Source organism: Onychomys torridus, chromosome 2, assembly GCF_903995425.1.
Source record: "Onychomys torridus chromosome 2, mOncTor1.1, whole genome shotgun sequence".
Taxonomy (NCBI): Eukaryota; Metazoa; Chordata; class Mammalia; order Rodentia; family Cricetidae; genus Onychomys; species Onychomys torridus.
Window position 1 is genome coordinate 102,471,369 of NC_050444.1, and position 13,455 is coordinate 102,484,823.

Sequence of the window (13,455 nt, forward strand, 5' to 3'; positions counted from 1 at the left end):
CTGTAGGCTGGGAAGGTGAGAATTAACAACTAAAGAGCAGAGTGGGATCACTGGGCAGAGAATGCTAAGAGGAAACATCACAGATAAGGGAAGAGAAAGTAAACCTTCCTAATAGAATCCTTGCTAAGGTTAACTCTGGGTGATGAGACATCACCTTGAGGATAGTAGAGGCTTAGTGAGCAAGTGAAGCTGATCAGATGCGTGGGGCAGAAGTGTTCCCGCCAACTGACTGAGCAGAGTGTAAATCTAATGCCAAATTCATCAAATGCAAAATGAGTTGATGAGAAAATTCAGGAGGCTATCTAAAGTTCAGTCAAGCTGATAATCTTTATCAGATATAGGTTCTTTACTTTAAAATACTTGAGGATTTTCTAGACAACCCTCTGATATTGCTTTCCTACTTAATTGTCCTGAGGTCATAGAAAATGTTTTGTGGCTAGAGAGATGGTTCAGTAGTTAAGAGCACTGGCTCTTCTTCCAGAGGACCTGGATTCAATTTCCAGCATCCACATGGCAACTCACAATTGTCTGTAACTCCAGTCCTGGGGGATCTGACACCATCACATAAATAAAATTTAAAAAAGGCATTGGGGAGCCTGGAGAGATAGCTCAGTAGTTAAGAGCACTGGCTGCCCCTCCAGAGAGAGGTCCTAAGTTCAATTCCCAGCATCCACATGGTGGCTCACAACTGTCATAATGAGATCTGGTGCCCTCTTCTGGCAGAACACTGTATACATTCAATCTTTAAAAACGCTTTGCTGCCAGGCAGTGGTGGCACAGGCCTTTAATCCTCAGGAGGCAGAGGCAGGTGGATCTCTGTGAGTTCGAGGCCAGCCTGGTCTATAGAGTGAGATCTAGGACAGGCACCAATACTACATGGAGAAACCCTGTCTTGGAAAACAAAACAAACAAAACAAACAAACAAAAAACCAAACAACAACAACAACAACAAAGCTTTGCTTTATTTTCATTTTTTAAAGGCTCATTGTGCTTAGCATGCAGTCTTATTTGGTGATGGTTCAGTAACACTTGAGTGCTTATCTTCCTGTTCTTTGAGTGGAATGTTTTATGTCATCAGGGCAAGTTTTCCTGAGTGTCTTCCAGATACTCTGCATCCTGAGTTGAGATGAAATATTTGCTTTTTCTCTGTTAACTCATACTGCTTTAGTATGTTGCATGTCATCAACTAAGCAAATAAGAATCCTCATCTGAACAAATCATTATGTGATTAAGTAAGTGGATATGTATCTTTGTATTTATACTCCTTTCTGTAATCTTCCTGGGAAGATGCTGTTATATTCACAGGACCTAAAAATTTAAAATCCTTTCATATGTATAGGTATGTTCATTTAAAAAGATATACATCTAGGTATCAAACTATAAATTTAATTATTTGAAGAATTACCTTAAGGGAAAATAGAGACCATAAATTTTTTACTTTAAGAATTTTTCTTGACTTGGAAGGATGGCTCAGCAGTGAAGACTGTTAACTGCCCTCACAAAGGACCTCTGAGTTCATTTCCTAGCACCTACCTCAGGCAGCTCACAAGTGTCTGTGCCTCCAGCTCCAGGGGATCTGACTTTCCTCTGGCACCTGCACTTATATACCTGTCCATACAGAGACACTCACGTACATGTAAATAAGACTATAAAGAAATGTGAGAGAGCAATTCTTTATTGATATTCCCTCTTCCCAGATGACTCCTGGCTTGGGTCAGGTAGACATAAACATAGCCAGTACAGGTGACTTCTTGTCAACTTGACACACAACATACCACTGTTTAACTGGAATCTTTCTTTCTCATTTGTTCCCAAGATGGCATGTTAATATTAGTATCAGATTATAAGTCTGTTCTTTGGACCAGGGATAGTAGCTTGCCTGTATTGGGCCTTGGGGAAACTCTGAAATTTCCATCTTCCTTCTTTGCCTGAAGTATTTTGAATCTTGTGAAAGAATTGTCTCTTTGTCTCTCTCTCTCTGTCTGCCTCCCTCCCTCTCTTCTCTTCTCTTCTCTTCTCTTCTCTTCTCTTCTCTCTCTCTCTCTCTCTCTCTCTCTCTCTCTCTCTCTCTCTCCTCTCTCTCTCTCTCTCTCTCTCTCTCTCTCTCTCTCTCTCTGTGTGTGTGTGTGTGTGTGTGTGTGTGTTGCTTGGGGAAATGTGAGATGGAGTCCAAAGCTGACTATGAAGGAAGGAAGGAACCATTCTCACTGTTGGGTATAAATGTACATTGCAAAATATTTATAATAAAACCTGTGTTATTTACAAAAGAACAATGTTAGAATTTCTATTGATTGAATTATTAAATTTGATATTCACACTTGTAGATAGAATGTCTTCATGATGTATGCAGTGTGCTGTACAGCATCAGCAGATGAAACAATGAAAACACCATTTTTGTTCAGATGTGCCTTAATAAAATACGGTGATTATAGGTGTGTGAAAATGTAATTGAACCAGTACATGATTTGTGGGTATAGGTATGAACAGGAGTTTGTGTTCATGTGTGTCTAGGTATACATCTCTAAAAGGGTGTGAATGAACATGTGTGCACCTGCATGTGTATGTGCACATGTATGTGGAAGTTAAAGGTCAATCTCGGTATACTTACTTGGGAGCCATCCTCCCTCTGCCCTCTTTCTTTCTTTCTTTCTTTCTTTCTTTCTTTCTTTCTTTCTTTCTTTCTGTCTGTCTGTCTGTCTGTCTGTCTGTCTGTCACTTAATTGGGCTTACAGTTCCAAAGGCTTTGGGTCCATGATGGCTGAGCAAAGGCATGGCAGCAGGAACAGCTGAAAGTGCACATCCCAAACCACAAGCAGGAGGCAGAGAGCACACTGAGAATGGCACAAGTCTTTTGAAACCTTACCTCACCCCCAGGGACATACCTCCTCCAGCGAGGCCACACCTCCTAGTGCTTTCCAAGCAGTTCTACCAACTAAGGACAAGTCTTCAAGTACATTGCTCATGGTGGCCTTTCTCTTTCAAACTGCCACAGACCATTTCAACTTGTTGGGCTCCAGGACTATGCAGCCAGTATGATTTGTTTAGGTTCCTTGTCTACTTTGTCTTTTGTTCTTCTTGCTATTTATTAAAACTCATCCACTCATACATTGGGGCCTTAATCTCCTTTTTATGTCCATGGTGTTTTGTTTTATAAATTAGATGCTTGGCATATAAATTTCTAAATCATTCTGATTTTCTTCAGGTAGCTTTGAATATGTTTTGCTTGTTTACCTTGTAAATTGGATGGTTTACTATATTAATATTTCCTCATTGGCCTATCTCTTTTTCTAGTGGGATTTATTCATGCTCTTATTTTTAAAGAAAATGGAAGAGTTTTTATTATTTAAATATAAGTAATATATTCCTAATATATTGTTTTTAAAAAGGCAATAATCAGGGTTGGGGATTTAGCTCAAAGCCCTGGGTACGGTCCTTGGCTCTGGAAAAAAAAAGGCAATAATCAGGATAATTTACTTATGCCATTTTCACTTATGATAACACAACAAAAATAGGGTTCCATTAAATTGAGGAAGAATGCGTGCCTATACTAGTTCTTTCTGTTTCTTCATGTGACATCTTTGGCAGTGAGAACAGAAGGCTGAATAGGGCACTTAGGCTCCTTCCACTCTGACCCAGGCTCAGTTATTAAACATGTAACCAAACACCCCAGGCTTTCCACTTGTCCTAGGTTCTCACCTGAGGTTGGTGTTTGTTCCTTCAGATTTTACAATATAGAGTACTATATTGAATAGATAGGGAGAGAAGGGACAGCCTTGTCTTGTTTCCAATTTTAGTAGAATCTCTTTGAGTTCTTCTCCATTTAATTTGATGTTGGCAATTTGTTTGCTGTATATTACTTTTATTATGTTTAGGTATGTTCCTTGTATCCCTCATCTCTCCAAGACTTTTATCATGAAGGGGTGTTGGATTTTATCAAAGGCTTTTTTAACATCTAATAAGATGATCAAGTGGTTTTCTCTTTCAATATGTTTATATTGTGGATTACATTGACAGGTTTTTGTATGTTGAACCATCCCTGCCTCTCTGGAATGAAGCCTACTTGATCATGGTGGATGATCTTTTTTATGTGTTCTTGGATTTAGTTTGCCAGTATTTTCTTGAGTACTTTTGCATCTATGTTCATGAGGAAAACTGGTCTGTAGTTCTCATTCTTTGTTGTGTCATTATGTGGTTTGGGTGCCAGGGTGACCATGATCTCATATAAAGAATTTGGCAATGCTCCCTCTCTGTCTATTTTGTAGAATAATTTGAGAGTATTGGTTTTTAGCTCTTGTTTGAAGGTCTTGTAGAATTCTGTGCTAAAACTATCTGGCCCTGGGTTTTTTGTGGGGGAAGGGTTTGGGAGACTTAATGTTTTCTTCTATTTCCTTAGAGGTTATAGGTATATTTAAATTGGTTATCTGATCTTGGTTCAATTTTGATAATAGGTATTTTCACTTTTGTGGTGTACAGGTCTTTGAAGTATGACCTAATGATTTTTTGGTTTTCCTCAGTGTCTACTATTATATCTCCCTTTGTGGTGATGTATTTATTGTGTCTCCTATTATTGTGCACCCTAATAAAGTTTATCTGAGAATCAGAGGAAAAAGCCAGCCACTATATTAAACTTCAAAGTCAGGCAATGGTAGCACACACCTTTAATCCTAGCATTCGGGAGACAGAGATCCATCCAGATTTCTGTGAGTTCAAGGCCACACTGGGGAACAGAGCCAGGCATGATGACACATGCCTTTAATCTCAGAACTAACCATAGAGGTCTGGAGGTCTGTACAGACAGACCGAAAGTGATGTAGCTGGGCAGAGAGAGGAAATAAGATGGCAGAGCAGAAAGGCACATAGGCATGGGCATACAGGAAGTAGGTTTCTTTGGAGACTGAGGTGTCAGTGAGAGGAGGTTTGATGGGTGATATTGTTACGCAATAAGGCAGATTCAGATAGAATAAGACTTTAAATGGTTTACAATGTGTGTAAAAAATGTATGCAGGCTTAGAAGAGAGAAGAAAATAAATATATATGGTTATATAAAGAAATACTTTTAAAAAATAAAGTCTTTAAAGGGAGAAAATTTGGATCCAAGGATATGTTGCTTTGGAAAGGAGGCACTGCTTTTGTTTCCACAGGAAGCAAGAGGCTATGGATTTGTCCTGGATTAAGATACATCAGGTTTGACCAGCCAAGACACCCTGAAAGGTCTCCAGTGACACCATGGCCTAGATCATCCAACATCTAGAATGGTTTTAAGGCAACTGGCTCAGACGATACAGCCTCACAGAGTATTCCATTCAGGATTTGACCATAATTCTTATTTTTCTCAGGAACCCCGTAAGATTGCCAATGCCCTGTATCAGCAGGAAGTAGCCTAGAAAACTATGCCCACATTCCCAAAAAATAGATTATAGATGTTTGTCTGTGTTTAGGTTGTTGGTTACAAATTGTTAGTGGCCTAATAGCCTCTGATCCAGCAGGGGGTTGCTGCCCAAGTTTAGGGCTGGAGTTCTTTCTATGTGCCTTGCCTCTGATCTGGCCTGGGGTCCTCTGGAGTTCAGGATGATGGCCTGGCTTCTGGTGGGCTTGGAGGCTTCTGCCTGGGTACCAAGGAGTTGGCCTTGTCTCTGGGGTTCAGGAGGCTGGTCTGGCCTCTGGTTTTCGGGGAGCTGGCCTGGCCTCTGATAGGGTAGGAAGCTTCTGCAGAGATGTAGGCCAGGATATGGTGATAAGGAGAGGAGGGGAAATTGGAGTTATGCTGGGCGAGCATGGTTGGGGTTAGGATGTAGCAGGAACCTTAAGTGGTCTTAATAAAATCAAACCTGAGGCCAGTTATTGGGGTCAATGTTGGAAGATCAGAGAGACAGAATAAGCCACGGCTTCCTCACCTTGCCAGTTCCTCAGCTGGTCATGTTTCCTCAGACTGCAAGCTTCTGAGTCCTCATCCAAATGAATCTCAGCTGAACTGTGCTGCTCATAAGCCTAAAAACTTAACCAGCCAAATGCTGCTAGTTTCTGGTCCTCATGCCTTATATATCTTTCTCTTTCTGCCTTCATTCCCTGGGATTAAAGGCGTGTGTCTCCATGCTGGCTGTATCCTTGAACACAAAGAGATCTGCCTAGCTCTGCCTCCCAAGTGCTGGGATTCAAGGCGTGCACCAACCACCACCGCCTAGCTTCTGCTATGGCTTGCTCTGACCCATTTTCTAGCCACCATTTTTGGCTCTATATCTAGTGGCTGTCTGTTCTCTGACCCCAGATAAATTTATTAGGGTGCACAATATTTTGGAGAATACAGTTCCACCACAGTGGGAGGCAGTCCTACCTGAGGTTCAGGATACTGGCCTGGCCTCTGGTGGAGTAGGAGGTTTCCCCAAGAGGTGTGGGCCTGGTGGAAGCCTTTCTCCAGACATGTTCGATGACCTGAGATGGATGTGTGAAGTGTGTGCCATGAAGAAATTTTGACTACTTATTGTCATTTAAACAAGTGGCCCCAGATGGACTGGATTGTCTTTATACAGTTTCATAGTTTATGTCAACATTTTACAGTCAGTTTTGCTTCCTAAGTTTCTAAAAATGGTTACAGTAACTACCAGTTTATTCCTTGTCTCTTTCCCTTTCCTTCCCCCAACTCTCCCACCAGTATCCATCACCTTTTTTTAAATCTATATCTCTACTGTTGAAAGCATAATGAGTCTTGGAAGCTACAAAGGATATTTCCTGACTAGGTACATCTATAGGTCGAACAGTGTGCCCAATTGGAAGCATTATGTAGTTACAGCATCATATGGGGTAAGAGAGAGTTTTGTCTCTTCTGGTTAATATTTTCATCTGATAAAGTCTGGGTTCTCACAATGAACTCACCAGCCAAAGCTGGATCAATCCATTCTACATTCTCTACTACTCTACCTCCTCTGGAGATATACCAGGTGTTTCCATTTATCCTATAGGTGACGTAACTTGGAAACTTGCAGTGGGCACTGTCCATCCCTTGTTAATGTCCATCTCCCTTAACTTCTTGGAGTATTGGCACAGTTATTAGAAATGAAGGAACTGTGGGTTTCTATGATTCTACTTAATTCTCTGCTCCTAGACTGTTCCCCTTGACTCCTGAAATCATCTATTGAATAATGTTTCTTAAAGACTATTGTGGTTAAAATCATTCTTTCAAGAACAGTCCTGCAAAGATGCAATGTTAAACTTGATGACCTACTGTGACTCAGGCCAGCAGTGTGGCTAGCATGGTGAAAGCAGGGAGAGCACACAGCACACACACTCCAGGGCTCATGCCCAGAATTATGCTGTGAACTGTCCACAGGTCTTTGCCAAGTGAGTCAGGGTCTCCAGGGTCTTGCCACAGGCAGAGTCGTTGGTGCTATTCTTAGGCCTTACCCTCCTGAGGAAGTCACATGGCTCCTGCCATGGGCTGGATAAGATGACAAGGAGAAGAGGAGCATGTGGACACTGGGGGTTATACTGGGTGGGTGCAGGGGAAGGGTGGTGGGGCTTACCTAGTTTTCAGGGAGCTGGCCTGGCCTCTTATGGGGTCGAAGGTTCCCACCAGAGGTGTGGGCAGGGATACGGTGATGGGAAAAGGATGAGCAGTTGGAGTTATGCTGGCTGAGTGCGGGTGGGGTTCAGGATGCTGGCCTGGCCTCTGGTGAAACAGGGGACTTCAGCTAGAGCAGTGAGCTGGGATAGGGTGACAAGGAGAAGAGAGGGAATTCAGGCACTTGGGTTATGCTGGGTGTGCTCCAGCAGGGAAGGGTTATTCATGCTCTTAATGATGGTACTTACAGAATTCTTTCTCATCTGGGTATATGATTCCTTGGAGTATCTTTTCTAATTCTGATCCAGTGGCCATGAGTTCCTCCAACAAGGCCATACCCACTCTAACAAAGACATACCTCCCAATAGTGCCACTCCCTATGAGTGATTATGGGAATATGGGATTATGGGGTCCAGTTACATTCAAACTACCACAATCCTATTCCTCTGTCTGCCTCCCTAAATACTTTTCTTCCTCTTGTGGTCTCTGTTCTAGATTTTTTGCCCTATACACACACACACACACACACACACACACACACACACACACACACGAGTTCTTTAGCTGTTGATAATGAATATGTGCCTATAATCCCAGCACACAAGAGGCCAAGGCAAAGTAGTGAATTTAAAGCCAGCTCAGACTATACACTGAGTCAGTTTTTTGATACCAATAAATGTATATGTACACACACACACACACACACACACACACACACACACACACAGATACAGTATTTGTTGTAATGAAGTTCAGAGTACTTAATAAAAAATACCCTCATAGAAATCTATTTGCATGCTAAAAATGTAATAGAATATATGTAATTATATTTTGGATTTTTTTTTTTTTTTTGGTTTTTTGAGATAGGGTTTCTCTGTATAGCTTTGCACCTTTCCTGGATCTTGCTCGGTAGACCAGACTGGCCTCGAACTCACAAGATCTGCCTGCCTCTGCCTCCCGACTGCTGGGATTAAAGGCATGCGCCACCACCGCCTGGCTATATTTTTTATTTTATCTTACCATTTCCCACTCCTCAATTGTCTTTGCTATTTTTTTTTACTATACTATTCCTAAAGTTACACATTTTATGTAATTGTTAATTGTTTGAATTTTTCATAGGATGAATCTTCAAGATGAATTGGATGAGCTTAAAGTACATATGTCTATTGATAAAACAACAATACACGAATTGAATAGGTGCATGGCAGAGAAAAGAGAAGGTAAGTTTTTAATTAAAATAAATCTTTAGCATTATTAAATTCTCAAGTTTTTGTTTCAATTTAAGAATCTTACTTAGTTTCTCCCTTTTGTACCATGTTATTGATTTATAACACTTGCAGTTTTTATGTCTCATGAGAAAATCAAATACAGTGAACTCCTAAATATCCCACTTCGAACAGGCTCACAATTTCTTAAAACTTTTAAACGGTTCTTGAGAGATGGCTCAGCTGCTAAAGTTGAGCTGAGTTCAACCTCAGATCCCCAGTAAAGGTGGGGGAAGAGCACTGAGTCTAGGACCATTACCCCTGACTTGCCTATTTCTCCTTGCCTCTCTCTCCCCTCTCTCTTTCTCTTAATATAAAAATGTAAAGTAATATTTGATAAGGATAAAATAACTATTTTATTGTTCATTCATGAAGTTTTCCTAGTTAGACTTGCTCAGTTTTATAATTGATTTAATAGTGATTCATTCATGTTTTCTTTTGCTATTTCAAGATTTTGAAAGTACTTAGTTCTCTCTAATTTTGTAGGGAAACTTTGTTCAAGTGTGTGACCACTGTGACCAACTGTCTCATGATAGGGAATGCACCCATGGTACCAGTGTAAGATTGTTCCTGTGTTAAAAGTGAAGATGATTGCATTTACTGTGAAACTTCAATATCTTTGTAGAAGAAGCAAATCAGGTTAATATGAAAAGATTCCTCCCAACTTCTGCCTTCCAGCTGTTGTTCCCACACCTGGTGATCAATTTCATGAACTCCTCCTCTAACTTTTCCACCGTCATTATTACAGACTCAGTCTTAAATATGTTGCTAGCGATTTACCAAAGCCAATATTTTAACATTTCTATGTTACACTTTTAGTTTTCATCCAAATGTGAGTTTACGCCTTCATTGGCTTCTGAAACATGGCTTTTTGTTTTCATTTTTCTTCTCTTGCCAGAATCATTTTTCTTTCTTCTACTGAAACATATCCCTATTTGTTCCTTAACAATTCAGACCCTGAAGAGTCTTTTTGTTTTATTGTTAAAAGTAACTATATTGTTTTGAAAACAGAAACATACATAGGTGAACATTCAGGCAATGAGAAAGGACCAAATTAAGACAGAAAAGGAAATACTGTGAGTTCACGGTTCCATGTCAACCTCTTATTCATTGCACATTGGTTTCTTGAACCCTGGGGCTTACTGTAGCACTGTTCACAGTAGCTTAGTTATGGTGCCAGCTTGAATACCCCGCATCAGAGGACTGAGTGCACAAATGTGGTGTGTGTGCACAGTGGGTTTGTTTTCAGACCTAAGAATGAAGTCGTGCTGTTTTCAGAAACATAGGAGAAAGGAGATAATATTAAGTAAATTAGGCCAGTCTTAGACAAATATCATGTTTTTAACATTTGTGGCTCTGTATTTTATGTGCATGTGTTTGTGACATGTATGTAGTAGTAAAACTGTCTGGGGAACAAAGGGGACCAACAGAAGCAGGAAGCCGAAACAACGGAGAGAGAGAAATGAATTTATGAAGGGACCATGCTGAACATATATACTTAGATCAGAAAAATTGCTTGGCCACTCCAATTCTGCTTTTATCTTGTCTTGTTATAACTTGTTTAGTACAGATTGACTGTTGTCTCTTGAAGGCCCACTCTTTTATGAAGAGGAAATGGAGATGGGTGGATCTGGGGAAGAGGAGAGGTGGAGGGGAGCTAGGAGGAGTGGAGGGAGGGGAACTGAGTTGGAATGTATTGTGTGAGAGAAGTATCTTTTCAATTTAAAAAAGAAAAGGAGAAAAAATAAACAGAAAGAAAATAATATGGTAGAGTTAAGGAATGTGTTCAAGAGTAACAATAGCACATAGTGGAAGAGCCAGTTAGTGAATAATTTGATTTGAAAAACGTATTTGTGACACTGAGAATAAGTAAACTGGCAAGATAATACTATCATGCTAAATCTGACTGAACTGAAGGTGGATTCAGTCAGGCTAACTAAAAGGAATAAAAGCTATGTGCACTAATATGTATCACAGAAAAATACATGTTTGATTACTAAAATAGACACACAAAATGCAATTGGTTATTTTCTACTAAATTGGTTATTATATCTTTGTAGTATTTTGTTTCTTTTATATCAAATCACATATCAAGAAAAAATTAGTAAAACATACCTGTCATTTATTTATCAATAAAAGTCCAAAGAATAGAAGAAATAAGGTAAGTTTTAATGATTTTAGCCATTTATACACTTAGGATAGTGGAAAAAATGAACATGTTCAATTCAAGAGTAAAGTTGTCTGTTTCATTGACCGAATGCAGTTTTCATTAACTCTTTTCTGTGTTCTCTACTGAGGGACAATAAAGTGTTTTAAGTCACTAAATATTGTAAAAACACAGCCTATTGAATACTGAGTGACTTTACATTTCAACCAAATAATAGCAAATTCATTTTATAAAATAATAACACTAATGTAGGATTGGTAGCAGTTGTATTTAGCTATTAAATATTTCAAATAAAACTAGTAGAAATCAAATTAAAAATGCTAAACTAATGTTCACAATTTATCAAAAACAAATGTAATTATTGAAACAAACATTTATGAATAATTAAATAATTAAATGTTAAAATGGGAAAAATCAGAACAATTATGATAGGTCTTTAAAATAATGTATAATTAACATATAACAGTTAAATTAGAATATAAAAGAATAATAAAAATAATAAACAGTAAAATGTTGCAGAATAATTTAGTTAATTATTCAATGGAATGTTAAAGCTTGGGAAATAATAGCCCAAACTCATGACACTTTGACAATGAGACAGAATCTTTCATTGCAGACCAGGCTGACCTGGAACTCAGAATCTTTATTCTCCCCACACTGAGTGCTGAGCACCCTGTACCCCAGCTATACTGAGCAATTTGAAATAAAGGAAACTGGGGAGCCTTTCAGCTGCCTTAGAACCTAGATATTTCTGACCTTCCTTTGCATATTGCTATCAGGCTCAGGGTGACATGTGGATTTCCTTACTCTGACTTAGTGCCCCTCTCTAAAATCTCATTAACCAAGGATTAACTCATAGAAAAGCAGGCTGCAAGGTATTTGACAATTCTCTTTAAAGACAATACCTGTTCTGATGACTGTAGGACATGGAAAGACAACCTTTGTGTTACTACAGTCTCTGTGTTCACCTCTGTCCCAGGCTGTTGTATGTCCCTCAGGCCCACTCAGTTTCCCTAAAGGTCATTTTATACCCCTAAAAAATGTCTTCAGTTCCATGCTCCATCTCCCCTGTCCTCTTGGTGAGGGTACTGAAGCTTGAACCATCTGGCCCTTCTGTAGTTTTCATAGTTTGTGTGGTATTCATTTCCCCCTACAAATCTCCATTTCTTTCAGTGGACTTAGGCTCCAAGATAGAGGGAAAAAAACCCTTTACCTCCATGGTAAACCAAGAAGTTTAAATGGAAAGGAAACAAAAAGTAAAATAAAACAAAATATTAACAAACTATTAACAAAGTTAGTATTTAAAAACAGAAAAAGAAATTTCTGAGAAAGTAAGAAAATGAATCCAGAAAATTTTTAATGCTAGTAAAAATTAAAGCATTTAAACCATGTGGTCAAATAAATCTCTTACAGAATGAAGCATACTTTCCAGAGAGAGAGAGAGAGAGGGAGGGAGGGAGGGAGGGAGGGAGGGAGGGCGAGAGCGAGCAAAGAAGAGAAGAGAAGAGAAATGCCATTTACTTAACTAGATGCTCTTGCCTCAGTTCTCACATCTTGAGATCTGTTACCAAAGTGCCTAAGAGTATATTCCTTGTTTCCCTCCATAGCCTGAGCCTAACTGCTTCATTATTTTTATAGACACTATAAAGGCAAGAAAAAATCTTTCTGGGTGACATCCACAGGTGAACATGCTCAACTATTCTGTCCAGTATTCATTGCACATACCTAGGACCAAATATGCATCAAGGAAATTCTTTTAAAATCATTCTTCAGTGTTTATGTTTATTAACAATATATAGATGTTGTTAGTACTCTGTGCTATGTGAATATATTACTACTATCTTATTTTTAAGGACAAACAGTTTACTCAGAACTATAGGAGATATTTAAATGACTATAACAGATGAATTAGATTTGCATATTATTTCTATATTGCTGAAGAGTGCTGTAAATGAATTCAGCACCATGGTGTTAAGGGACTAGAAAAAGAAGCTTGGGAGCATATAGATTATTATCAAGGTAAAGTACATATTCCCCAAGAGGCAACTTCTACCTATTCTTGCTTTTATTATTCTTAGGACAGTGTTCTATTTATTTCATGAGCACAGACGTTTTAATTGAGTATGTCATGTTTCAAAGACAAAAGAAATGCCTAATTCACTCTAACAAACTTGTTAGTCACTGTTTTTATCAGGAGGATTTCTACTCCACAGAGAATAATATTGTTTTCTCTTCCTTTGTTGATAAATCAAAGTTGTACACTGACCTACAGCAGTCAGGCTTACTTTAAAGCAAAAGGAAGCTAACACAGATGCAAACCCTCTTAGTGTTGCACATTCCTTTCTAATCCCTGCTTTGTTCTTTAAGAACATTGTACTTAAAAGACAGTTCAGGAATTCAGTAAAAAAAAATGGTAACTTCATCACTGTAACCCAGCTGTAAATGACATAGTTATAGATTTGGATGAA

General features: G+C 39.0%; 1 protein-coding gene across 8 annotated transcripts in view; it reads left to right on the plus strand.

Moving 5' to 3' along the window:
- The window catches only part of Cntln (centlein), a 253,782-nt gene that overhangs the window by 151,480 nt on the left and 88,847 nt on the right, over positions 1 to 13,455 (plus strand). For all 8 annotated transcript variants that reach the window (XM_036178204.1, XM_036178206.1, XM_036178205.1 and 5 more), the window contains one exon: positions 8,675 to 8,775. In XM_036178204.1, coding sequence (XP_036034097.1) covers positions 8,675 to 8,775 — 101 coding nt within the window. The remainder of the gene's footprint in view (positions 1 to 8,674; positions 8,776 to 13,455) is intronic.